Source organism: Trachemys scripta, chromosome 3, assembly GCF_013100865.1.
Source record: "Trachemys scripta elegans isolate TJP31775 chromosome 3, CAS_Tse_1.0, whole genome shotgun sequence".
Classification (NCBI taxonomy): domain Eukaryota; kingdom Metazoa; phylum Chordata; order Testudines; family Emydidae; genus Trachemys; species Trachemys scripta.
This window is the reverse complement of record NC_048300.1, coordinates 6,168,364-6,192,439: the sequence shown is the minus strand read 5'-3', so window position 1 is coordinate 6,192,439 and position 24,076 is coordinate 6,168,364. Positions and strand designations below refer to the sequence as shown.

Here is a 24,076-nt window from a genome sequence, read left to right as displayed (position 1 = left end):
CAACCTAGTTGTGTCTACACCAGGGTGTTATAGGTTGACCAAACTATGGCTCTGAGGGTGTGAAATTTCTCAAAGTCCCAAGCAACATATCTTTGTTGATTTAATTTTTAAAGTCTAGACTGGGCCTACACCACTTACAAACCTATGTCTCATTGAAAGTCAATGGGACTTAGAAACTTTCTAAGGCCTGGTCTACACTACGGGTTTAGGTCGACTTTAGCAGCGTTGAATCGAATTAAGCCTGGACACGTCCACACGACGAAGCCCTTTCTTTCGACTTAAAGGGTCCTTTAAACCGGTTTCTTTACACCACCTCCGACGAGGGGATTAGCGATAAAACCGGCCTTTGCGGGTCGGAATTGGGGTAGTGTGGACGGAATTCGATGTTATTGGCCTCCGGGAGCTATCCCACAGTGCTTCATTGTGACCGCTCTGGACAGCACTCTCAACTCAGATGCACTGACCAGGTAGACAGGAAAAGACCCGCGAGTGTTTGAATTTCATTTCCTGTTTGCTCAGCGTGGAGAGCACAGGTGACCACGCAGAGCTCATCAGCACAGGTAACCATGATGGAGTCCCAGGATCGCAAAAGAGCTCCAGCATGGACCGAACAGGAGGTACGGGATCTGCTCGCCATATGGGGAGATGAAGCAGTGATAGCTGAACTCCGTAGCAGTAAAAGAAATGGCAAAGTATTAGAAAAGATCTCCAAGGCCATGAAGGACCGAGGCCATAACAGGGACACACAGCAGTGCCGCGTGAAAATTAAGGAGCTACAGCAAGCTTACCACAAAGCCAGAGAAGCAAACGGAAGGTCCGGGGCAGAGCCGCAAACTTGCCGCTTCTACGCGGAGCTGCATGCGATCCTAGGGGGTGCAGCCACCACTACCCCAACCGTGTGCTATGACTCTCTCACTGGAGAAACACACAGGGAAGACGGTTCGGGGAACGAGGAAGATGAGGATGGAGGTACTGTAGATAGCTCACAGCAGCAAGGAAGCGGAGAAACCGGTTTCCCCAACAGCCAGGATACGTTTGTTACCCTGGACCTGGAACCAGTAACCCCCGAACTCACCCAAGACCCTCAGGGCACACAGGAGACCTCTGGTGAGTGTACCTTTGTAAATATTTGTAAACATTACACATGGTTTAAAAGCAAGCATGTTTAATGATTAATTTGCCCTGGCAATCGCGGCCAGTACATCTACTGGAAAAGTCTGTTAACGTGTATGGGGATGGAGCGGAAATCCTCCAGGGACATCTCCAGAAAGCTCTCCTTTATGTACTCCCAAAGCGTTTGCAAAAGGTTTCTGGGGAGGGCTGCCTTATCCCATCCGCCATGGTAGGACACTTTACCACGCCAGGCCAGTAGCACGTAGTCTGGAATCATTGCATAACAAAGCATGGCAGCGTATGGTCCCGGTGTTTGCTGGCATGCAGACAATATCCATTCCTTATCTCTCTTTGTTATCCTCAGGAGAGTGATATCATTCACGGTCACCTGGTTGAAATGGGGTGATTTTATTAAGGGGACATTCAGAGGCGCCCGTTCCTGCTCTTCTGAACAGAAATGTTCCCCGCTGTTAACCACGCGGTGGAGGTGAAGTGATCATCCCAGAGAATCGTGTGTGTGGGGGGGGGGGGGGGGGTGGTTTACTTGTGTTTGTGCCGCATGTTAACCGGGAAACCGCAGCCCCTCCTTTTACATTGAAAACCCATTTTAAATGGACAACCCAATTCATCCTTGATATGGGAAATGCGTTGCTGTTTGCAACCTTTCCCGCATGTTAAGAAGGTTAAAAAAGCCAAAACACTGTGGCCTACCATGGCTGCCTGCAAGCCGAAATATGCGACCTTGTAATGAAAGAGTGTACCCATTGTTCTCTAAAATGTGTCTTTTTTAACCACCTCTCCCTTCTCCTCCACCAGCTGCAAATGTTTCTCCTTCGCAGAGGCTAGTGAACATTAGAAAGAGAAAACGTACGACGAGGGACGATATGTTCACGGAGCTGCAGATGTCCTCCCACGCTGATAGAGCACAGCAGAATGCGTGGAGGCAGTCAATGTCGGACATGAGAAAAGCACAATATGAACGAGAGGAGAGGTGGCGGGCTGAATGGCAGGATGAAAAGAGCAAGTGGCGGGCTGAAAACGATAGGTGGCGTCAGCTTGCAGACAGACGGCAAGAGTCAATGCTCCGTCTGCTGGAGCATCAAACTGATATGCTCGAGCGTATGGTTGAGTTGCAGGAAAGGCAGCAGGAGCAGAGACCGCCGCTACAGCCCCTGTGTAACCAACAGCCTCCTCACCAAGACACCCAAGAACACGGTGGGTGGGCCTCCATCCACCCAGTCACTCCACCCCAGATGATCACCCAAGCATCAGAAGGCTGGCCTTCAATAAGAGTTAAAGTTTTAAAATGCAGTGTGTCCTTTTCCATCCCTCCTCCCCCACCCATCCCAGGCTACCTTGGCAATTATCCCCCTATTTCTGTGAGGAACTAATAAAGAATGCATGAATGTGAAAAAACAATGACTTTATTGCCTCTGCAAGCGGTGCTCGAATTGGGGAGGGGAGGGTGGGGTGGCGTGGTTGGTTTACAGGGAAGTAGAGTGAACCGGGTCGGGGGGGGGGGAGGGGTTGGAGGGTTCATCAAGGAGAAACAAACAGAAGTTTCACACAGTAGCCTGGCCAGTCACAAAACTCGTTTTCAAAGCTTCTCTGATGCGCACCGCGCCCTGCTGTGCTCCTCTAACCGCCCTGGTGTCTGGCTGCGCGTAATCAGCGGCCAGGCGAGTTGCCTCAACCTCCCACCCCGCCATAAAGGTCTCCCCCTTACTCTCACAGATATTGTGGAGCGCACAGCAAGCAGCAATAACAATGGGGATATTCTTTTCGCTGAGGTCTGAGCGAGTCAGTAAGCTGCGCCAGCACGCTTTTAAACATCCAAATGCACATTCCACCACCATTCGGCACTTGCTCAGCCTGTAGTTGAATAGGTCCTGACTCCTGTCCAGGCTGCCTGTGTACGGCTTCATGAGCCATGGCATTAAGGGGTAGGCTGGGTCCCCAAGGATCACAAGGGGCGGCGGAGACTGCAGGAACTGTGGGATAGCTACCCATAATGCAATGCTCCGGAAGTCGACGCTAGCCTCGTACTGTGGACGCGGTCCGCCGACTAGAGCACCTAGAGCATTTTATGTGGGGACACACACAATCGGCTGTATACAACCGATTTCAATAAAACCGGCTTCTATAAATTCGAACTAATTTCGTAGTGTAGACATACCCTAAATGTTATCCTTAATTCATTACAGCATATACACTATTATATGATTCTGAATATTTCTAAAAAGGAATTAATCGACACATTCAGACCCTACCCTCAAAGCTCTTCATCATCTTTCACTGCTGCCTGCAAGGCTGAATCCTGACCCTACTTCTTTGTCTTCAAGCATTCTGCAATCTGCCACTGTCAGTCCTCTAAATTCTCCTCAGAATCATTTCCTTATATTTTAGCTCTGTCTTCTCAGGCAGTCCCAGAGAATGAAGCACCTTTTCTCCTTTTAGGTTTCACACACTGAAAATCTTGCTGTAATATGTAAAATGAGTTTATAGGGAAAAACCCATTTACATTTTTGTTCTCTTTGCCTTAATTCTTCTGTTGCTTTCCTGACTCAAAGTTTCAGTGAAGTCTTCAAAAGACTTTGATTTTATGCCCTCAGGGAAAAAAAAGTCCTTTTTGCTCTTATATCTCCTGTGAGTCACAGGATTCTCTCATCTGATAGTAGTGCATCTTAATAATTACATCTCTAGGACAACTTCCAGTTTTTGGAGTGAGGGAGAAACCAGTCTTAGAGCTCCATCCATAGCTACTTCTGCTTTAAATTCAGTGCATTTGAAAGCTTTGCACCAGCAGAGGAGGTTTCCTTTATTCAAAAATTTTCAGAAACTCTTTATTGTCATAGTATTTCCGCACTAAGTCAAGTCATTTCTTGCCGTCTCTTTTTGAGCTGCTTGATCTAAGGAGTGAAGATTCAGGACTGCATCAGTAGCTTCTCCAACTCCAGGTTCCACAGTGCGCTTACCCTCTAACCAAGCTGGACAATTTTAAATATTTTTCAGGGCTGGGAGTTTAGTTTTAATACTGTTTGGATAGCTTTAGTTCCAAGGGAAATAACTGTATATCAGTTTAACTGCTGGAAGTCTGTGCTTGTTTTTTCATTTTTAACTTTCACTCAAAGCTGCAGATCTTCAGAGGGTGGCAAGCTATCATTGTGTTAAATACTTAAGAAGTGGAGGGACCATATTTTAGGGAATGGGAACTGGGGAGGTTGTTAATGGAAGCAGATTCTGTAGCCACTAACTCAAAGTTCAAGTTCAAACTGTCATCCTCAGTGGGTCCACCTGATAGGTTGACATAACTACGGCACTCCCAAGTTTGAAAATGTTCACACCCCTGAGCACCATAATTATGCCAACCTAACCCCTGGAATAGACATGGGTAGGCCAACAGAAAATCACATTCCATTCCCATAGGAGGCATCTACAGTATGTTGCTACAGTGGAACAGCTGCATTGACATAGCTGAGCCATTGTAGTGCCTGCATTAACAAACATGGGCCTGAATTATCAACAGGATTTCTGAATAAGGTATATATAGATAATCATAGTTCCATCAAAAAATAAATCTAGGCACGTCAATCAGCTGGTAGACATTCCACTTCTGACCAAGAAGATTGATTTGAGGATGCATTTTAATTCCAGAACCAGTTGGGTCATTCCAATTTCTCCTGTGACACAACCTACATTCAAATGAAGTTATGGGCTTCCTATGATTTTGTAAAGAATTCAGCATGTCCATCGGAGTACTTTACACTAGTATATTTAGCCTCTTTTCACTTCCTTGAAGTGAATATGCAGTGCGTATGTTGTCTCTCCACCTGAAGTCCTGGAAAAAGGTGATCTTAGTAGAGTTATTTGAGGGTGTTTTTAATCCATGCTAGCTGCAGGATCTTATCCATATCCCAGGAATTGAGAAGAACAATAATTCACATCTCAAAGCTGTTGTTTCATGCTGTTTACAGTCAGTCATTAAAACTGACTTTTTGCATGCCAAAGTAATTTTCACCCAAACAAAGCCTCAAAACTTCTTCCTCCCTCATTGGTCTCCACAGATCTTGATAGGCTTAACGCAATCTTCTGTTACATGTTTGTACAGTTCCTTGCATAATGGGCCATGATTGGGGCTCCTAAGAGCTACTGTGATATGAACAATAAATATATCGTAGACCAGACATCCTTATCAAAATTCACACACCAGAATTTCCTCTTTCCTCCCTCACCAACAGTTGAGAGGCACTTTCAAATGAATCAAGCATCCCATCTCCCCCCTTCCTTCAGCAATTTAGTTCCCCTAGCATGATTTTTCCTCACCTGCCTTCACTCCCTTAAGCTGTGTTCACACTAGAAAAAAAGGTGTGTTAAATGACAAGTTAAAATACAAATTGCCTTGTTTACCCCCGGGACAATCCCAGCATGCTAGTTTTCCATTTCTAATCATACTTGCAACTATTTAAAAAAAAAAATACTTTTTAGTTAAAATAAAAAAATCTCATCCCTGTGTGAATTCCAAATCATATCTGTTTCCTTCAGTTAAGAAGATATATACATTTTTTAAACTTTTAAACTCGTTAGCACTGCAGAATCAATATAAGCTACTGGCAAGTGTACTCTTCTTTGGTGGTTTGCACATAGTCATTAAAACTGTTAGCTAAGTTCCAAATACAGAGTCTCTATTTCAGAAGGTGATGTGCAAGACTGATAGACACATGCTGGCTTTTACATCTCAGCTGGAGTTTGCACAGCTGTTTGAAAACCATCTCTTTTTTCTGTGAAGTGCAAAAATTAGATCCAGTTGTTACTGATGCTTTGTCTGCACTGGAGAACTGAACCATTTGAAATTAGTCATTTTCTGCACCAATTGAGACACAAACAATTCAGTGCATCCACATTAGGTATGCTGATCAGTTATCTTTCACCCAGGCATCCATATTGGCATTGCCTTAAACCATTTAATCTCAAATGCCTTAGGAGTACTTATCTTCAACACAGAGAGGTGTCAGGATCCAGTTATTTGTTAGATCTTTCTCTAGGCACCTTCCCCAGGCCCTGTGAGGGATAGAAATGGGGTGTGGGAGAGGAATGGACAGCACAGCTAAGCTGTCTTGGACCTCTCTCCAGCCCTACTTCTCTAAGGAAAGGACATACCTCTGCTAATGGCCCCACCAGCCAATGAACCACAGTTAGTTTGCTAGCTAAGGACCAAAATAGGGGGGCACTAGTGAAGAAAAAGAGATATATCTAAGGGATAGAAAATGCAGTTTTGTGGCCAATAATCATTACTCAGGGGAAGCCCTCATCTGTCTCTGCTGCACTGCTCTCAGAGGGTACATCAGAATTGTTTCAACAACTGAGGATATGAGCGGGGTGGGGGGACTTGTAGAGGTTGAGGGCATTTCTGGAGGGGAAATGGGGGAGATGATTGGGGGCAGAGAGGAGACTCTTCGGTGGTGAACCAAAGGTGGTTTGCCAACTGAGGCAGCTATTGAGAGATAGTTCCTCTATCCACACTGACACAAACACTTGAGGCAGGAATAACAAAATCAGTTGTTAACCCCCAGAAACAGTGTGTGAGAAATGTTCCTTAGAACTGAATCACTTGTATGTGGATGTTTTACACCTTTCAATTGAGTAAAGGGGAACAAATATTACTGAGCATGGTAAGTTTTTATACTGTATAGAAGGCCAGAGACACAATGTGGAATTCCAAATACTGTGATGGTGGTAGCTTTAGAAATGTATAGCAATATTTTTTGTTTTCAAACACAAACTTAAGAGTAAGACTGCACAGAGATCTGTGTTGAAAAATTCCACTAGCTAGGCTGAAAGGGGCCTTTAGCTCAAATGTATGTTTTAACTTGCTTTTCATTTTCTTCCCACTGTGAAATCCCTTTTCACATGGTACTTCACTGAAGTTCTAAGAGCGTGTCACTGTAACACTGGGTATCATGAGTTATGAAGAATCTCTGGGTATCTGAAATCCTAGAATAAAGCACTCAGAGAACTTTAGTGAAGCAGGAACTGAAAGGTGGATTTTGGAGGGGAAAGGAGAAAGACATTTTAAAATGCAAGATAAGACTTATTCTGCTGCTGAATACTTTCCTAAAGCCTAGTGGAGACATTCAGCAGTCAAGTCTGCGCTCCCCACAATTTTCATTTCAGCTTGCATTTCATCAGTATGGACAGGGAAAACATTTGTTGGTGATTCAACAAGATAGAAATGTACACAGAAAACATGATACAAATTGAAGGGATAACTTACAACGTTATTCTAATTTGTTTTTAGCTATTTCATCTCTAATTATAAATCATACCTTTCTTCCAGCAAGCAAACCCTCAACCCCTTAATGTGCTGAAGCATTCTTATTCACACTTTAAAAAATGAGAAGTTTTGATTGGCAGGTTAAATTTAATTTTTCTCCTGGTCTGACGTAGCTACCACAACATAAAGGGTGTTCAGTGCTTTGAAAAAGCATAGATGAAAAAAGTACGTAGGGAATTCTTAACTGCAGAAAGTTAAAGGATTTATAATATCTTTAGAAATAATGCATCACTTTTACACCATAAATGTCATCTCATTCAAGGCACTGGCAGAGGCAACACTATTAGACACAGTACCCCCAACAATACAAATTAACATACAGAAAATTTATCTCCAAATTGTGTGTTTTATATTTCTACAATATTTATGGTCTAAAATAATTTAAATGTGATTTTTAGTTATATTTTTCATTAGCATTCATCAGAAAGTCTAAAAGGCTGAAGTCAACAGATTTTAAAAAATCCTTTATTCTGATTGGAAGAAACTGACTAATACAATATATAATCGTGATTAAAGGCCAGAGGAGTCTAGAACTAGGCTCCATATAATGTTGCAAGATGAAATAGCTTTTATTTTCATTTTGAATTTCTTAGGTCTCGATATTACTCAAGCTCATGGTATTCATGTATCATAATACAGAGTTTATTTCTGAATATTTATTTTAAAAAGTAGTAATAGTAAATACAGGGCCTGAATCTCTACTGACTTGCAACTTATATAGTCAGAGCCGGCACAACCCATTAGGCGACCTAGGTGGTCGCCTAGGGCACTAACATTTGCGGGGCAGCGACCACGGCGGCCAGATCTTCGGCCGCCCCGGTCGTTGGCGGTATTTTGGGGGCGGGACCTTCCGCCGCCTCTGTCGGGGACGGTATTTCAGGGGCGGGACCTTCCGCCCCCTAGGGCGGCAAAAAAGCTGGCGGTGCTCCTGTATATAGTCACTGACACTTGTGCAAAATGGGAATAAAATACTATCACCATTTTGATTTGTGCATATTAAATTTACTCTGCACAGCTGTATATGACTACGCAAGGAATGACGCAGTGAAGAATAAGTTTTGTAGGTCTCATTGTGGAGTAAACAGTGTAATAAGATAACTTACTTCAAAAAGAAACAGAATGGAGTCCAGCTCCTCCCTTTGTGATTTATTCCCTGCAATACAGAAAACAATATTTCATATCAAAATAACATGGTTTGTTGTTCTATAATTGCAAGAAAACATAAAAAGGAACAGAATGATTTTTTTATTTAAGTGAACTGAAAGGCTTTGAGCCAGTACAGAAAGGTATATCCCCATATTGCAGTATATTTAGCAGTTAACAATATATAACATCTAAGGCCCCAATCCTGTAAACTCGTATCTTCACACTTAAAGCACATGCATGGTTCCACTGAAGAACCTTCATGTTAATTAAAGTCAAAGGAACTATTCATGTGATTAAAATTGAGCACATGCGTATTTGCAGGATCGGGGACTTAATTATTCCGAAACAAAATATATAAATATAAACAGTGCTTAATTTTTGTGCCAGGCATAATCTATATCAAAGTCATCATTAAAGTCTTTAAATAGCTTTCAGTTAATAAAAAGAATGTATTTAAACATATATATTTTAAAAATGTGTGTTTTAAAATTATCCATCTGAAGACTAGTTAATCCTTCCCTTCCCTGATAAGGCCTTGTACACACAAGTTGTACTAACTTAAATTGGTTTTTAAAATGGATTTAGTTATAAAAGTGCAAATTCAAAACCTACATGAACACACTTATCAGTTTAAAACCAGTTATATTGGATTAGCGGAGGTTGTACATTTACCAACGCAAACTAAACAGATTTAAGTCAACTTAAAACTGATTTGTGAGTGTCCACACAGGATTTTTCAAGGATTTAACTAAATTGCTTTAAAAATCTCACCTTTAGTTGACGTGGTGCAACTCTGTGTGCAAACTACACCTATGTTATAAACAATAGCAAATTGCCATTTCTACATGCACCATAGAATTTGAAAAAATACCCATCAATTTTCTGAACGTTCCAACTGCACTTCAAGTGTTCAGGGTCCTGTTGAACTTCCTGCACAGTGTGCATACAATACACACACAGAGCTAGCGCTCCAAGCAAGACAAGCAAAAACAATCTCATCCCTCAAAATATCCTTTGGCCTATAGAAAGACCCACTGTGATGGGAGCCAGGAGACCATAAAGCCTGGTCTCACTGCTTCTATCAACTAGTGTTAATAATTCTGTTAATTTCACACCCCTGTTGGGCAAGGATTCATATTCCCTTGTTAGGAAGCAGACAAATATCACGTGAGAGCTGGAGAACTCCTGTTCAAATCCCTTCTCCTCACTAGAGGGAGAAATTGAACCAACGTCTCCTACATCCCAGGTAAGTACCTTAAAACTCTGGGTTAAAGGTTATAAGGGAGGCCCTTGCTGCCTCTGGCTCCTCCTCCTCCATCCCAATCCCCAGTCATTTTCCATGGAATTAGGTGCTGAAGCCATTTAACTCCAGGAGAGTGTTCATGGCTGTGGATCTCAAGCAGAGATAGGAATCTCCCTGCAGCCTGGACTTCGGTACCGAACTCTGTTGGAGGGGCTTACGACACCTTCCTCGTTGGCATCACCCATTAGGTAGCTTAGGCAGTTCCCTATCTAGCAGGCTGGCTTTTTTGGATGCCATTCTGAGGTTCCTATCTCCTCCTATTCATTGTACAGGGAGCTTAGGTGCCCAATTCAGGCTTTGTGAATCCCATTTTTGTTCAGTGATTTTCTAGGCATCTAAAAGTTAGGAATTGCAACACTTAAGTCTCTTTATGGATCTGAGCTGAGAAGTTATGGGGGTTCTGAAAACTCCCTGTCAGCAATCGGTCATACCACTCTGAGTCTGGTGTCATATGAAGCATATTTTAGAAATAATATTAGGGCATATTGCAAATATCTTTCTTCATTCTTTACAGGTCTTATTTTCCACATTTAATTCATAGTTTCAGTGAAGTTTCATAAAAACCTCTGATTTGTAGATATGGGTAAAATTGTTCATTGCTAAGTGGAAAGTCAAACACATAATGGTCAATGGATTTTAAATTAGTAGTAGTTAAGCCAGCAATATCCCCATATCTACAAGTGTTTTTGAAATGCTTTGTTCTAGGTCAGGGGTGGGCAAACTACGGCCCGCAGGCCAGATCCGGCCCGTCAGGGCTTTGGATCCGGCCCGCGGGATTGCCACCCCCATGGTGCCACAGGGCTAAGGCAGATTCCCTGCCTGCCCTTGCCCCGCACCGCTCCCGGAAGCGGTCGGCATCACGTCCCTGTGGCCCCTGGGGGAGGAGGGGCACAGAGGGCTCTGCATGCTGCCCTCGCCTGTGGGTGCCTCCCCCAAAGCTCCCATTGGCCACGGTTCCCCGTTCCAGGCCAATGGGAGCTGTGGGGGGAGGTACCCACAGGGAAGGGCAGCACGCAGAGTCCTCTGCCTACCCCCAGAGGCCGCAGGGTCGTGGTGCTGTCCGCTTCCGGGAGCGTCGCAGGGCCAGGGCAGGCAGGGAGCCTGCCTTAACCCAGCTGCGCGCCACTGCCACCCCAGAGCCACTCAAGGTAAACTGTGCCAGGCCAAAGCCCACACCCCAAACCCCTCCTGCACTCTGCACCCCCACCCCCTGCCCTGAGCCCCCTGCTGCACCCCAACCCCCTAACGTACCCTGCACTCCTCCTGCACCCCAACCCCTTGCCTTGAGCCCCCAACCCCTTGCCCTCAGCCCCCTCCCACACCCCAACCCCCTGCCCTGAGCCCCCTCATATACCCCACACTCCAACCCCCTGCCCCAGCCCTACATTCATGGACCTGCATGCAATTTCCCTACCCAGATGTGGCCCTCGGGCCAAAAAGTTTGCTCAACCCTGTTCTAGGTAATGATTTTTGCATGTACCTATAACAGTTTCTATTGATCGTTCTAAGCAGCTTTCCTTTGTTTAAGATTTATAAATCCAAATTCTTAGAAAAAAAAATCAGAAGTTGAAGGGAATGCTCATAAATTACTTTAACAAGTTACTTTTTCTGGCTTGAGTTTACAAAATGAAGCTTAAGTACCTGAAAACTTAAAATGTAACAGTATTGATGCTAAGGGTACATAAAATATTATAATGTTTGGAACTATGAAAGCATTATGAATTCAGCAAGGTATGGAAGATGTACCAATTAGAGTGTGTGTTTATTGGAATGCTTTTAAAACTGGGTAAGAACACATGAGGTTTATGAAAAAATCACGGCAAAACTGTAGGACAGGACAGATTACCTTTTTGTTTCAAGCTATTTTCCAGTGTTATGAAATTTTCATAGAAGATAAAATAAATTTGAGAATAGTTGATCTCAAAAAATTGCTTCAGGTCAGTTCCATCCACAATATCTGAAAAATTAAGAAAAAGTATAAGTTAAGACACTAACTTACAAAAAGCAGAAGTATGAAGCCTGTATTTTCCCCATACAAAAATAAAAAAAGTTACCATGAAAAATCTACTGTTAATGTAGCAATAACCGAACTGTCACATTATTTTCTATAAAATATTTAACATTAAATTTATACTGCACTACTAATGTTCAAAAGTGGATATTTATACTCTCTTCCATTTCCCTTTACGAAAGGGAGCTGACGAAAAACAGATATTTTCAAGAAAACAGTTCCCAATATTTCAAGCACAAGTTTTGTCCTATCATTTACAAATAAAAATAACAAACAACAACAATGGCCAGACACACATACTTATACATGCATTTGTAGTAAACAAACAGAGAACCAGCAAGATGTATAACTGGCCACCTACATGTGCAAAAAGAATTGTAAGTAAAACTGCAGTGATTGCAAATACAAATTATGCATGGACATTACTCCATGTATAGTTATGAAAACCTAAAAGAGGCCACCAGAATTAATTTGGCGCACCAGACGATTGTGTGCACCAGATTTCTGAGAAGAACGTGCAAACCTCTATTAATAATATTCGCTAGTCAAATTCTGCTGCAAAGCCAGCATGGAAGCTCACCGATATAACATCACATTACATTATGGAGGTTCCTGGTAGTGACTCTATTGTTAGGCTTGTACTCAGAAATGGGCTTAGAATGGATCACAAATGCCTGTTTTTCTCTAGACATAGATGGCCAATCTGTACAAAATTGCACAGTGGGCTAGTTTCTATATCCTTTGAATTTTCTGTGCTATCTTTATTTGATTTCTCATCATAATTTGTTTTTACTGGGAAGAATTAACTTGGACACCGGCTGACACTTTTCTTGGTAGTCCTACTGATCTTTTATGAACAATAGCAACACTAAACCTGGTACAGAGAGCACTCTGAGGAGATCTGGTGCATCAGGTAGTTTTCTTTAAAGTTATATACATATATACATACACACACACATATATATATATATAGATAGATAGATGTTTCTTACTGAGATATCAAATTTTGAGCATACCTTAATATCAGCAAGATCACATTTTACAACAGTAAAATTAGTTTACTATATTTTTGCAGAATCAATACGTTTATATTTTGTTTCAAAAGCAACTTTATAATCAAATATGTTTAGCAAGTCAAAGCATACAGTACATTCACAATAGTAAAAAAAAAATATTTAATTTATTATCCTAGTAAGTAGTCTCATTTTCAGAAATACAGAGCACCCAGATCTCCTATTAAGTCAACATGTACTCAACACCTCAAAGTCATACAGCTAAGTAAGTGGTCCATATTTGAAAGTGTTGGCTTCAATCTCTTTGTGCCTCTGCTTTCCTCATCTGTTGAATGGAAAGAATATTCCCTTACCCCACAAGGGAATTAATGCTTGTTTGGCATTATATAAATATTAGGTTCCCCCCCAACAGCATAGAGAAACAGAACAAGCATCCCTCTGTGTATCATAGTTCTGCCAGCTTCCACAAATGATCTTTTCATCAAGCAATTCTTCTGTGACACAAACATGTCTACCCTGCACTAGTTCATCATGAACCTAACAGAAAAACTGATATCACCATAAAAGTCTGTTAATCTTTATCATCTATTTACGCAGAACTACCGCTTATCTATATAATAAGATTCCAGGATTGCTGACCTATGTGTCACTCTAAGGTAGGGGTAGTCAGTAGGCAGACTGCAAGCCAAATCCAGACTGCCAGATGCTTTGGAAGTGATCCCAAAATCTTTTTATTTACTTACTATCATAATTGTTAATTTTTTGTATTTTCTTCTCTGGAGTCTGGACCTTGACTACACCTTTACCAAGAAATTTGGACCTTGACAAAAAATTAATTCACTACCCTTGCTCTAAGGCCTAGCAGGTCTGTAGAGTCAACATGAAGTGACAAAAACAGCTAAAAGCATGGCTGAGTGCTCATTTTGTTCAGAATATCACCAGATTCAATCATCACTGTAATATGCATCCTTTTAGCACCCAATTTTTAAAGTCAAAATGGCTGAGAATTTCTGAACTACACCTGTGCAGTATACTGCTACGGTAAGGGCTTGTCTACACTAGCAATTTACAGCACTGCAACTTTCTCGCTCAGGGGGGTGAAAAAACATCCCCCTGAGGGCAGCAAGTTTCAGTGCTGTAAAGCGCCAGTGTAGACAGTGCACCAGTGCTGGGAGCTACGCCCCTCATGGAGGTAGATTTTTTAGAGCCCTGGGAGAGCTCTCTCCCAGCCCAGCATCACAACCACACAAACCACGTTAAAGCACTGCCGCGGCAGCTCTTTAGCATTGCCAGTGTAGACTAGCCCTAAGGCATGTAACTAAGCCATGCCAAGAGTCCTAGACCACTGGTTCTCAACCGGGGGTCCATAGCTCCCTGGGAGTCCGCGAGCCAGTTTCGAGGGTTCTGCCAAAATAAACCGGGCTTCAGCCCTGAGTGCCGCACCCCCTCCATCCCTTGACTCACTTCAGTGGGCCACCCAGCCTGTCTGGGCTAGGTGAGGGAGGGAGCACTACCAAAACTTGCAGTGTCACTGCAGAAGAGAGATCTCCCCCTGCCTTCAGAAGAAGTTACCTCTCAGCCAGCCACTGACTCCACAAGCAGACAGCAGCTAGCCAAGGAGACATACCACTGCTCTTCCCTGCTACATCAGCACTTCAGGGAGCAGAGCCCAACAGAAGGCAAAAATCGGGGGGAGCATGTGACCTCACGTGACCCCTCCCCATGCATCACCTCTGGTTGGAGGTCCGCAGGTTTGACTATTTAAGTTTAGGGGGCCCCTGGGTAAAAGAAGGTTGAGAAGCTTTGAGAAGTAACTCCACAGCTAATATACATGCAACAGTTTCATTGATTGTGTAAGGGGGAATGCACAAATGGTGGATTACTTGGCTCAACTGCCATAGTTCTTCAAAACCAATCACACAACCAGCACACACAAGAACCCCAAATGCAGATAGCGAAAGACGCGCCTCATTTGCCACAAGCACAAATCAACACAAAATCTCCCAGCACATCACACACACACTCACCCTCACTCATATTTACCGTAAAACCATACGTTTGAGTGGCAAAGACACGGGTCATCACTAGTATGCAATAAGGCACTAGTATACACTTGTCTAAAAATCATGGTCAGGGAGGATTGATTTAAATCAAAATTATTTAAATCACTGTTTTAAATTACCAAGATGGAAACCTTTGTTTAAATAATTGATCTATACTGGTTTTGCATTTGTATTCTTTAGTTATTTTCCTAAAGTAAGATTCCGTATAGCAGACTGGTATAACAACTAAAGTATGTTAATTTGATACTAAATATAGACGTTACCCTAAATTTTGTACTTTTTGCTTACCAGGACAATACACTTTATCTATGCACATGTATTTCAGCAATTATATAGCTACACATATATTTGTTCAGCTTCTTCATTTTTTACTTGTTTTTATTATGCTAGAAAATGGTGAATGACATTAATTTACTAGATACTTTTTACTCGTGTGTCAAACTGCTTCTGAATGGAAACTGGAATCCAATTAAAAAGCCAAAAAAGCATTAAGATTATTTAACTAGAACAAACAAAGCTACCTTAAAGGGCTGCATACATAAGAAACAAATAAGTTTATTAAAACATTTTTGTATTTAAAACGTATTTATTAAACATAGGAACTACTACATGTAGTTAATGAATTGCCATATTGCTTCAGATCACTATCGGTCGAATTTTTCAACAGCACCTCAAGATTCAGATAGTTGAAAATCTCACCAGGCATCTTTTTGCAACCTTAAGTGCCTAAATACCTTTGAAAATTTGGTCCCGTGTCCTCTAAGTTTTTAGAATTAGCTCTCATCCTCTCCCACCTGGTTATAGTTTATAGACTAGAAGAAAATCTTGCCTGCTATTTTAACTCCCAAACGGTTTGTCAACTTTGAATGAATTAGTTCAAATGAAGAAAATACTCTCTCTAATGTGCTCACTAAGCTGAAATCAAAAGCAATTAAGGCAGTGGTTCTCAAACCTCTGTGGTGGTGACCCCTTTCACATAGCAAGCCTCTAAGTGCGCCTCCCCCGCCCCCCATAAATTAAAAACACTTTTTTATACATTTAACACCATTATAAATGCTGGAAGCAAAGCGGGGCTTGGGGTGGAGGCCGACAGCTCACGACCCCCCCATGTAATAACCTCGCAACCCGCTCAGGGAACCCTTGAATTAAGGCAAACCCCTTCTGCACAACAAAAACTGGAAGTACAGTACTTATATTTGGAAAAATGTAAATACCAGCATTTGCCGCATTGTAAAGATTGAAAATCATATACTTAATGCAGTGCATGACATTGTGACATATTTATAAAGCTTGAGTTAACCTCAAAAGTTTGAGATGTTTCACTCCGATTCCGTATGTAATTCAAAAAAAAAAGCAGCAGCATTCTTTAACTCATTAAAATTTGAGGAATTGCTGATGCAGCATCTTGTCTATTTATGTTATTTCAAATTTAATTTTAAGAAGATTAATTTTATATATATACACACACACATGTATATATATATTTTTAAACAAGATTTTTATTTAATCAATTTTTATCCACTCTGGTCATGGTAGGCCAAACCCAACAAGTCTATCTAACAATGCACTGGGAATAACAGCACGGTAGATAATGCATGTTCTGTTGTCCCATGTCTCTCTCTATTGTGGTGCCATTTCTCAAGGGGCCATTCCTTATTTTAATCCAAGTTATAGAGACTAATTGGCAAAAGACAACTCCACAATATTGTACAATTTCAGAATGTAAAAGAATAGTTTTTGTTGACTTGCTATTTGTACATTTTGAAGGGCCAGGTTTTTTGTTGTTTTTTTTAAAGTCTGTACTATGAAAGTGATCTACCCATGGAAAGTGTTTTATGTGCCAATTGTTTCCTACAAATACAGGTCTTGAATTTGCAAACTAACTGTTTTGTTCCTCTCTCTGAATGCCTTCTGTTAAATACAACAGCTAGTAGAAAACAAGACTTCCATTTACAGGATTTCACATGAAAGAGATGAGATCATAAAAAACTTTCCCTTCTATTCATGGGGGAGTGCAGGGTGGAATGCCTAATCAAAAATAAACTCATTAACAACAGGGTAGATAACCACTCACAAAATTATTGTTATTCTGAGATAAGCATACATTTGTATAGCTACATCCTTTTCCTTCCAACCTATTTTGTTCCTGAAATTCTCTTGCAGAGTACAGAGAAACAATTTGCAACTTTGAATGACAAAAGGTCAAATGGGCACTCAACAGCAACACTCTCTTTTTACTGCAGCAGTGGCAGCCAGTTCCAGTATAATTAAGGTTCTGCTGAAATTCTGCACACAAGTTGTCAGTTCTGGTGCAAATGATCAATTGATGTAAACAAAATTCTGAGCACTTGTGTGTGTAAGATCACTGGATTTCCTTATTCTGTTGCACCCGATGAAAAATTATGTCTGTCCTCCTCCACACGGTGCACCCTCACAGCAAGGAGAGGAATACAGAGACAGATTCTACCAGCATAGGTGGAATCTTACACTGCAGAATGGAGCTCTCTCAGATGGAGAGAAGAGGGGAAAAAAACGAGTGAGCCAAATACATAAGGCTTGTCTGGTGGCAGAACTTCCTCAATCTTGCAAGTCCATGCCAACATGAGTTGGAAGCTCCAGGGACGCAGAGACTTCCATTTCTTTCTAGTGAAACTTTCCTAGCCAAATGAAGCAGCAGTGTCAATGGTATTTTTTAACTTTTCAGACTTCTTCTTCCCCCTCAGTTTCTGTGGTTCTGCCCACTTCCCTGTTCAATTTGGTCTACTATTCATTTAAAACCCTGTTTTTCAGTAGTAGTACCTATGGTTATCACAGATTGAGCCTTTGTCATTTCTGGGTGTCAAAGATGAATAGAGACTGCTTCTCAATGAAGCCGATTATGAAGAGTTGTGCAGAAGACCCAGAACAGAGACATAAAATCATTGTCACGGCCACATTTCAATCAAGGCACCAGACATAGCACCTGAAGGATCAAGGTCTATAGTCTCTTCTTCAATTTCAATTCTGAATGAAACTTTTTAAGTATCTTATTTGATCTTTAAGAATACAGCTGATAGGGGGGCTGCCGGTCCACCCTGGTTCCAAGCCTCCATCAGCTAACTGCAATGGGCTGCTCTTCCTGCAATCAGTAGATAAAGCAGGCGGCTGCCAAACGACGTTAGAAGGGAGCATTACACAACTTTAAACGAGCATGTTCCCTAATTGATCAGCAACGTAACAACTTTAACCGGGACGACTTTACGTGAGGAGTTACTGTACAAATGGGCTCGAGTTTCTGTACTGCGGCCAAACATAAAATAGGGATAATAATTCTTACTCACCTTTGTAGAGTATTTAAGATCTACAAATGAAAAAATACTAGGTAACTGGAAAGCATTATCATTAGCCACATTTTTCAGACGGTGTAACTGTGGAAGCAGAGAAAGAACTGACAGGAAGGGGATTGCAATGCATGACAGTTTGTTAGCANAAAGTATTTAAGATCTACAAATGAAAAAATACTAGGTAACTGGAAAGCATTATCATTAGCCACATTTTTCAGACGGTGTAACTGTGGAAGCAGAGAAAGAACTGACAGGAAGGGGATTGCAATGCATGACAGTTTGTTAGCAAGAGTCAGGCTAACTGTAACCCTAATAACGCGAGATTTGTAGAAGCGAGGATTGTGTGAGGCGAGTGGGAAAGAACTGTGTGAGAAGTTGTTGCGACCTTGTGTAGATAATGTGTAGAAAATATTGTATGTAGACTAGAGTCAAAACAAGTGAGAAAAATAAGATATCAAGATGGCCTATGTATAAACAAAATGCAGCTGTTGCTTATTATTGTCTGTAATGAAATGTATAAAGGCTTGCTGTAATTGTTTACCTGGAGAGAGACCTGTTTAGCTCTCTCCCTCTACACAATTGCTTGGGAAAATAAAGTATCTGACTTGCTGTACCCAAACAAGAAGTGAGAACTCTGTTATTCTCCACCATAACCAAGGGACAGAAGTACACTGACTTGCCTAGGAGGCTTTAGCTGTGAAAAAAATGTGCGTTCTAGTTTTGGATCTGACAATTTGCTGATTAAACAACATTTGAAATGAAGTAAGACTATGCTCCACATGCATATTTTGGTAATTTAGCTACCTAAAGAGTATATCTTGTCAGGTGTGTATCAAATGAGACAGGCTTTGAAGGAACCATTTTCAGCTCTCTTAGTTTAATCTGGTGATCCATCCTATCCCACTTCTTTATATTTCCTATTGTGCAAATAAAGGAAAACACTAAAACCAAAAGTAAATGTTTAAAACAAAACAGACACTATGAAATTCCAAAACCTTTACAAAGACCAAAACAAAAACAAAAAAACAGCAACTTTGTTTCAAACAACAATTAGGGCTGTTAAATAACAATGTAGTTTCTTATCACATTATTTAGAAAAACCAAACAGTGGAAATGAAAAATTAAGGACCTCAAATCTTACACTGCACATAATAAGAAAGTGTTTATTTGTTAAGTATAAAGAAATGCATATACTCACAACAACCTTCACTCTGATCTAAAAATACTATTCTTTCACCAGTAAACACATAAAACCCTTTTAAAAAAAACAGAATTTTATATTTGAGATTAATGACACCTGTTGACCTGCTTCTAATGCAAGTTCACATATATACATTATTTTACTAATCACTAATGGTTATCACCTTAATATTAAAATGTCAAAATTTATTCCCGCAACACAACAATTATAAGTACTTTACAAAAAAATTCAAATGTCAGTTGATAAATATTAGCTAATAATAGTTCCCATTTAAGACTATCCCTTGAAAGAAAACTCTACTGAAATCAAGATAGCAAAAAATCTTTAAAAAAAACAGCAAACCATGGGTTGGAGTTAGGGTTGTGCTGTGATGAAATTTCTTTATATGGATGAGAATGCGTTCATCTAGGCAGTATTTTTTTTTTTTAATTCTTAACTATTAATTTCTTTGCTTTATAAGCTTGGATTTTGTGATTGACAGTGTAGTTTACTCTTAGCAACAGTCACTCTTTTTAAAATTACATAAACTTATTTTCTATTAAATTTCTAGCCTAAGCGTAGCTTGTTAAGTTATTTAGGTCGATATAAAGAGTAACCAGCCCCCCTGTAATAATGTTACCTACTTATCGTATGAACCAAGATGCATGTTTTCATGTTCTTGGCTGAGTGAGAATCAAATGTAATCAAAGAATGACTAAGCAAACAAGCAAAAAGTTTACAAGAATTTGGTTACTTTGGTTTGTTTTTTATTTTTAATATTATCAACTCTCTATATATTGATAAACAGAACATGTTCAGAATTTACAGAAAGTCACAAGACTGTATTTGGGCAAAATCTTTTATTTCAGAGAACTAAAGTGATCAGGAAATAATCAATGGACAGTAAATATTTCTTCTATATTGCCTTTTATCAAGGACATCTTCATAGGATAGATCAGGGGTAAGCAACCTATGGCACGCGTTGATTTTCAGTGGCACTCACACTGCCCGGGTCCTGGCCACCAGTCCGGGGGGGGGTCTGCATTTTAATTTAATTTTAAATGAAGCTTCTTAAACATTTTAAAAACCTTATTTACTTTACATACAACAACAGTTTAGTCATATATTATAGACTTATAGAAAGAGGCCTTCTAAAAACGTTAAAATGTATTACTGGCACGCAAAACTTTAAATTAGAGTGAATAAATGAAGACTCAGCACACCACTTTTGAAAGGTTGCTGACCCCTGGCATAGATTGACTCCATACAACTGATATGACACAACAAGAAATTAACCCTGTAAGGACTGTTTTGGATTTTATTATTTTAAGTGACTAGGAAGAAAAACGTTGGGCTTGTTCTCCAGAGTGGATTGATTTAAATCAAAGTTATTTAAATCACCATTTTAAATCATGATTTAAGTCACAAGCAGGAAACCTCCATTTAAATATGTTGATTTTGTTCTGTAATTGTATTTTTAGTTATTTTCCTAAAGAAAGTTGATTCACGTTGGTTGGTATAACCACTAAAACACGTTCATATGCAACTAAATATAACCTTTACTTTAAATTTGATACTTTTTTGCTAACCAAAACGATACACTAAAACTATAAACATTTATTTAAGCATCTAGACAGCTGAATACATATTTATTCAGATTCTTCGTTTTTACATTTTTATGATGTTAGAAAATAGTGGATGACATTTATGTACAAGGTTATTAATTTTTTACTCATGGTTTGTTTCAAGCTAGATTTGGAAAGGAAATTGGAATGCAATTAAAAATGCACAAAAGAACATTTTAAAATTAGTTCTTTATTAGTTAAATAAAAGTACCTTAAAGTGTTGGGTACATGTATAAAATAAGTTTATCAAAACATATTTTGTACTTAAAGCTAACTGATTTACTAAACAATTAATATTATCTATAGTGAATTGAACTAATTGCTTCAAGATTTTAGAACTAGTAGATCTCATCCTCTCAGACCTCTTCATTATTCATAGCTTGAAAGAGGAAAACAAGTTTTTCTACCTTTTCAATTCCCAACTGGTGTCTCAACTTTGAATAAGCTAGCTACTGAACTAAACTAGTTCAATGAACTGAAATGAAGAAAATATTCTCTCTGTACCTGCAGAACAGGCTACTGCTGTCAAAAGCTGGTCTTAGCACTTCAGCAAGTTCTGGTTCCAGGTGCTTAGCCACCACTTCAGTGGTTTGACTTTCTTTAAAACTTTGGCAACAAACCTGTACTGATTGAATATTTTTATTTTATTTAAGTTTAAATTATTTTAATAGATTATAATAAGTTAGGCCTTAATGTAGATTATCAAATTCATATTTAATTTTAATTTTTTTAATTATTTAATTTTAAAAAGCCTTCAAGTTTTATTTACCCTGTTGTTCTGTCAATCTCCACCTAAACCACGTTCGCATAATACTCACAGGTTAATTGAATAAAGTATTCCATCAAAATATCGCTAAAGTGATTTGAATAACTGATTTATATTTCACTTCAATTAGAAATAATATTTTTACATTTCCTGGAACATCCTGAAAGGTTTTACCCATCCTATTGTGTTCTTTTCTACTAATAGTTTGGACTACAGCGAAGACATCCTGAATTCTGATTTTATAAAGCAGCCATTTCTTTTTATCCTAATAGAATTTAAGATATTTGCTTAAATGTATGTAAGAGACATTAATCATAACAGTATCAGCTGCAACATTTACAATTAAAACAGAAAATGGGATGGAGACTATCCCCTTGCTTAAGTTTTGCCTCAGTATACATTACTCAATAGATTTTATTTGGAAAAGAAGTTTTTCTTGATTATTATATAGTATAGCTACAATTAAGAATGACATAAAATCAATTGCTTTGATTAACTTATATGAAACTAAGGTCGTTTTTTTTAAACCACAAAAATGAAACTGAGAAACAAACAAAAGCAGTTTTTTTCCCATTCTCTGAAAATGCTCACACACTCAAACGGAGACAATTCCCTTTTTGGGAGGAGTTGGGGGAAAGAAAGAGAAAAAGATTTCAAAGCAATTTTTAAAACTAACTCCTTCTTGTGATGAGAGACTATGATGTGTCCACTGAGGTCCCCCTTCCCAGTCTTCTTGTGGCATCCTTGTACCATCTTTCATCTATAAGTTGTATGGGGCAATGGAGGTCTTTTTTTTAACTTGTGCATTCAGTGCCTAACAAGATGGGTCCCTGATTTGGGGCCTTTACATGCCATCATAACAGAAATAAATAAATCAGACATGCTTAGCAAGTGTGTCCTCAGAGGCTGAGAGCAGAAGTGCCTTGGCTTTTAAGAGCCCTGCCCTGACCAGAGCAACTGGATTTCAGCCATGGACTCATTCACTGAATGGCAGGAAGTGACAGACAGACCCAGAGCTGCTGTGGCACCTTTCAATCCCCTTTTCTTGGTGCCTGCTCTCAGGATACAATATTCAGCACCCAGTAGGACAAAGTCCTGCAGTGGGGAGGAATAATCCAGTGGGGAGGGGAAAGAGTATTTAGCAAGCCAGCTGACAGCTCCTCACACCCCACACAGAATCCTTTAGTTTAAAGCCCCCAAGGTCTGCACCCTGTCTGTTGCCTCCCCACCCCGACTCACCCAGCAGCGCTTTGAGGTGCTTGAGGCGGGTCAGGACGTCCTTCTTCGGGTCCAGAGCTTTCTGTGTAGATTTCTTGACATCGGCATGGCTCCTTCTGGAGAACATCCCGCAGGGGGAGACACTCCCTGACGGCTGAGATGGGGGATCAGAGACTCCCTGATGCTTGGGGGGTAAAGGGGGGAGCACCCGCTGCCGTGGGGGGATGGGGGGGAAGAGCGCCCCTGTTAAGGGGGGGAGGGGAGCTGGAGATGGGCTGGGGGAGGGGGGCGGCCCCCCCCTGCGGGGGGGGGCAGGAGAGACCCCTGTTCGGTGGGGGAGGGGGGCAGCACCCCCCGCTACTGTATGTCTGAGGAGGGGGGAGGGGAGAGGTTCCCTGCTGGGGGGCCCGAGGGACCCCCCGTTCGGAGAGGCCGGAGAGCTGTTACTACGCTGGGAGGAAGCTCCCTGCTGCGCCTCGCGCTGCGCTCCGCTCTCACTCCCCGGGGTGGGCGTGTAAACACGGAACTGACCGGACGCCGCGACGGTTAACTGCCTCCAGTCCGGCGCCGCACTGCGCAGCCGCCCCCGGCCGGGCCGGGCTCCCCGCAGCGCCGGAGAGCGCGAGCCCCGCGTCCCCCACGTCCCGCGCGCGGCGCCCCAGCCCGCCGTGCCCCGAGCGAGCGGCGAAGAGACAGCAGCCACCGCCCGCAACCGGGGCCCCGCCGAGCGCCCCTCCGCGAGACACTACAGCCCCCAGCGTGCAGCGCGGCCGGACACGCGGCGCCGCGTGGAGCGTTGCAGGCTGGGAGCTGTAGGCGCTGTAGAGCCACTTTGCAGTCGCTCCCCCCCGCCCGACGGCGTTTCTGTGCGCTGTGACCTGCACGGCTCCCCCCCCAGCCCCTTTGACACCGGCTCTGCGCTGTGACCTGCAGGGCTCCCCGCCCCCCCCCCCCCCTCCCCCCCCCCCCCCCCCCCCCCCCCCC

General features: G+C 41.4%; 1 protein-coding gene across 4 annotated transcripts in view; it reads right to left on the bottom strand.

Annotated features, from left to right (window-relative positions):
• The window catches only part of RALGAPA2 (Ral GTPase activating protein catalytic subunit alpha 2), a 275,841-nt gene extending 252,325 nt beyond the window's left edge, over positions 1-23,516 (bottom strand). For all 4 annotated transcript variants that reach the window (XR_004644914.1, XM_034764036.1, XM_034764035.1 and 1 more), the window contains exons 1-3: positions 23,114-23,516; positions 11,740-11,850; positions 8,548-8,597 (exon numbers count right to left, since the gene is read on the bottom strand). Coding sequence is in view for 3 of the 4 variants with exons in the window: in XM_034764036.1 (XP_034619927.1) it covers positions 8,548-8,597; positions 11,740-11,850; positions 23,114-23,219 (267 nt within the window). In the remaining variant the exon portion in view is untranslated. The remainder of the gene's footprint in view (positions 1-8,547; positions 8,598-11,739; positions 11,851-23,113) is intronic.
• Between the last annotated feature and the right edge of the window lie 560 nt (positions 23,517-24,076).